The sequence below is a fragment of the Pseudopodoces humilis genome, chromosome 4 (genome assembly GCF_049639895.1).
Source record: "Pseudopodoces humilis isolate 2021_Gansu_Grassland_sample_001 chromosome 4, ASM4963989v1, whole genome shotgun sequence".
NCBI classification, from domain to species: Eukaryota; Metazoa; Chordata; class Aves; order Passeriformes; family Paridae; genus Pseudopodoces; species Pseudopodoces humilis.
This window is the reverse complement of record NC_142203.1, coordinates 13,294,627-13,298,717: the sequence shown is the minus strand read 5'-3', so window position 1 is coordinate 13,298,717 and position 4,091 is coordinate 13,294,627. Positions and strand designations below refer to the sequence as shown.

Sequence of the window (4,091 nt, the reverse complement as noted above, 5' to 3'; positions counted from 1 at the left end):
CTTAGTGTCACCCAATGACCCAACACCTGCACGCTGCACTGCGGCATTCTTTATCCAATCACTTACTACTACCCAAAAACCTCTAGAAGAAGAAGATGAAGAAGGAAGAAGAAGGAAAAGGAAAAGGAGACAACGCCCTAATTCTGCCATCTTGCCTCTTATTTCTTAAACTAGCTTAAACCTTAAAGTTTAATTTTCTCACCCAGTGACTTAAGAAAACTTTCTAATTTACACACTTGCACTCCTAGTTTTTCTATTGAACTGTAGCAGTTGTTTTAATGGTGTTATATGAAATGCAGTGCTTTCTTGGATGTCAGAGCCAGGTATCAAAGGTAAGGGCACACACTCTGTGCCTCTGACTCCAACGAGCCTCTATGTACTGCTGTCTCCGGGGCTGTTTGTGGTAAGACACGGTAATGTAGGCAGAAACTGTGGCTGTATGAGTTCCAGCAGCAACCTGCTCCTCCAGAATGAGGGACGAGGCCAGCCCGAAAGCCTGAAAGGTTTCTGGGTACTGGAGAAGGCTGTCCTTGAGCAGGGCTGGCATTCAAAGGGGACCTTCACACCTTGTGCTGCTGACAAAGGGCAGCTGGCGGCCTTCCACAAAACACTTCTTTTGTCCAGCTCTTTGAAATGCTCCAGCCAACAACAATTCCTGCTGCTCATACCAGCCCCTTTCCAAGCAGGAGGAGTTTTGTATAGGCAGCCTGACAGTTCTCTTAGGCAAGAGACCAAAATACTCAGCTGAGTATTACCAACTCTCTGTCAGAAGCGGCATCCTCAGTCCCTTATCTCTTGTTGTTGTCTCAGACATGGAGGAAGTGGCAGGACATCACTGATCCTGGAAGGGAAAGCGGAAGGAGGAAAGGCAGTAGCCATCCCTGGGGCCTTGGGAGCAGCGAGAGCCATCCAAAATTGGACCTCTGCTGGGTTGTGAAGATAAGAGTGACCAACCCAGCAATGCTCTGTGTGAGACCGGAGCCATCTGTGAATATGAGCATGGAAATATGACCTTGTAAAACAGAGAAAAAGGTGTCCTTGGATATTTGACAAAGCTTGGGCAGGGTCTGAGCCACCTGATCTAGTGGAAAGTGTCCCTGCCCATGGCAGAGGGGCTAGATCTAGAGGGTCTTGAATGTCCCTTCCAACTCAAGCTCCTCTCTGAGTCTGAATTACAAACCCATAATGACAAAGAGAACACAGCCAACTTGGGTCCCTCCACCACATTATTGGAGGTTTCTGTAGTCACTTGTTGGAGACTAGTTTGTATCTGGACAGATTTTCATGGTCCTGCAGTATTTATTTGTGACTTTCCCTGGTTCAGTGCCCCAAAAGATGCCAGAACAGGTTATTTGCACAATAACCAAGCACAGAGCTGGTTAAGTATAGAGGAATGGCTAGCTAGCAAAGGTCACGTTCCCATGCAGCAGTTAGCTGGGAAAGAATTAGACAATAGAGTACAGTCAGTGTGAGATGTTGCAAAGTTAGGAAGACCTTAGTGATAACTGTTAACTGAGAACAGGATGCTGTGATCAGAAGAATGTGAATTCAGCATAGATGAGCGATCACAGGAATGTGGAATTAGGTGGAGTTGACCTTAAATGAAATATCCAATAATGAGCTTGCTTTTGCACTATGTATGAGCCTAATTATTGATGCCTAATTATAAGTGGTTTTAGAGTTACCAATAAATGAGACTTGCTGATCATTCATATTGAGTGCTGCATTTCTCCCGCTGAACTCATCAAATGGCGCCCAAACAGCAGGGACCTTTGGGACCCTAGGGACCTTTGGGACATTCGGGACATTCGGGACCTTTGGAACCTTTGGGACCTTAAAAAGGAGTCGGCCAAGGGAGTTGGTGTCAGGGGACGGGTCCTCCGCAGCAAGGACGGCAAAAAGCAACAGCTGTGCCGCGTTCCAGGTGACCTCACAAGAGAGTCCTGATCAAAAGCAACGTTGCCGCGCCCAGGCGACCTAATAGAAGAGTCCTGCGTTAATGTGCTGCCGAAACCTTGTAGGGGCTGCAACAGCGCACGCTGACGGTAAGATGGAAAGGCAAGCAGCATATGATTTATTTACCTGCTTTTTAGAAAAGCGACAGGTGAAAGACTTTGATTTGCGCAAGGAGCTTCCTGGACTTCTTGCTTATGGGTATGCTCAGGGTTGTTTTCAGAATCCCCATACAGTCCATGAATTAAGTGAGTGGCAAAAATTTGGAGATAAATTGTGGGAAGCTACTTTAGATGATGATAGAACTGCTAAAAAATTGGGAAAACTGTGACGGACATTTCATAATGTTCTTTTGCAGTATCAGGCTGAACAGGCAGCTGCCACAAAGGCATCTGCAGCTATGTCAAAAAATAGATTATTAGAGAGAATTAATGAGTGTCCATTGTCACCCGCCATGAATACAGTAATTTTGACCCCCCCCACGCAGTCACTGACCCCTGCTGCAGCTGCTAATCCTTTTGTGCCATCTCTAATTCCTTCACCTACTAACCTTGATTCTGGAATGGAGCCTTCGGCAGCGTTACCATCCTCCCCTATGGGAAATAAATCTGTCCCTGGGGAAGGGCGTGAGTTAGGTGAGACTATTGCACGGGAAAGAAGGGAGACATGGGCTACGTTGGCACGGAATATTTTGCAAGAGGGAGATCAGGAAATAGCAGACGCTGCATTGGAAGTAGCATGTCCCATAACCTTTGCACCGATGCAAGGGGGAGGAATACACGCTCAAATTACAGCTTTAGATTGGAAATGGTTATCACAGTTGCAATCTACAGCCAGTCAGTTTGGAGTGACCAGTGAACCGGTTAGACAGATGATTGATTATTTGTGGGGTACACAGATTTTGTTGCATGCAGATTGTAGGAGTATTATGAAATTGATTCTTAGTCAGCATCAGCAGTTGTTGTTTAATGCACACTGGCAAGCTTATTGTCAAGAAAGTGTAAATGTGCAAAGACAGGCAGGTGATCCACTGCATGGGCTAAGTTTGAAAGAACTTATGGGATTAGGAGCATATAGTCAAGTGGAAGCACAAGCTATTTTGGGACCAGATAAGTTGAGAGAAGGAATGCAGTTAGTGCGAGCTGCATTTGATCGGATTAAGGAGCCAGGAGGTATTCCATCTTATATGGGTATTAAACAAGGGTGAGATGAGCCATTTGGAGCATTTATTGATAAAGCAGCTACAGCTATAGAGCGGGCAGGTGTTCCTGAATATATGAGAGGAGCATTAGTAAAACAATGTGCATTACAAAATTGTAATCCAGCAACCAGGTCAGTTTTAAATTCCTTAAATGCTAACTGGACTATTGAAGAGGCATTAGAGAGGATGTCTAATATGTCAGTGGGCTCACAGGCAATGTTAGTCCAGGCAATTAAAGAACTAGCATCTACTCAGAGTCAGGTTTTAGCAGCTCTTGCACCCCTACAAGCGGCTACAACCAACAATGGCAGGATTCCAGCCTCCCGATTCAAATGTTTTCGCTGTGGCAACCTTGGACATATTCGGAAGGAATGTACTGTACCATCTGTTTGGTGCAATCAGTGTCGGTCCAATACCCACGCTGACAGTGCTTGCCGCCGGAGATCGGGAAACGGGAAAGCCAGTGCGAGGAGCCGCCGCGCCAAGACACAAATAGCAGCTGCCGGAACATCAGTGCAACTTCCCTCCAGCCTGCCACAGCAGGGAGCCTCGGCCTGGACCTGGCAGCCTCAGTGACTGTGGATTTATTGACATCACAGCCCTACAAGATTCCCACGGGAATTATTAGACCAGTGGTAATAAATGGAAAAGCTGTGGGTGCAATAGTGTTGGGACGTTCATCTGCTAGTCTAATGGGACTGTTTATTTTACCTGGAGTAATTGATGTGGACTATTCTGGTGAAATATATATCATGGCATATACACTGGCACCATCAGCCAGAATTGATAAAAGACAACAAATTGCACAATTGGTGCCACTACCATCAATTGACACCACTGGAAAATCAATCACGGGGTACAGGTGGATTTGGTTCTACAGGAGGACTTACATTACTTACTCTGGACTTAAACACTCGACCCAAGCGAACAGTTGTTC

General features: G+C 46.0%; 1 protein-coding gene across 1 annotated transcript; it reads left to right on the top strand.

Annotated features, from left to right (window-relative positions):
• The first annotated feature begins 2,407 nt into the window (after positions 1-2,407).
• Positions 2,408-3,730, top strand: LOC148184445 (endogenous retrovirus group K member 8 Gag polyprotein-like). The gene is given in 1 exon segment (XM_088054611.1): positions 2,408-3,730. A coding segment is annotated over 1 exon segment (1,323 nt).
• The last annotated feature ends 361 nt before the right edge of the window (positions 3,731-4,091 follow it).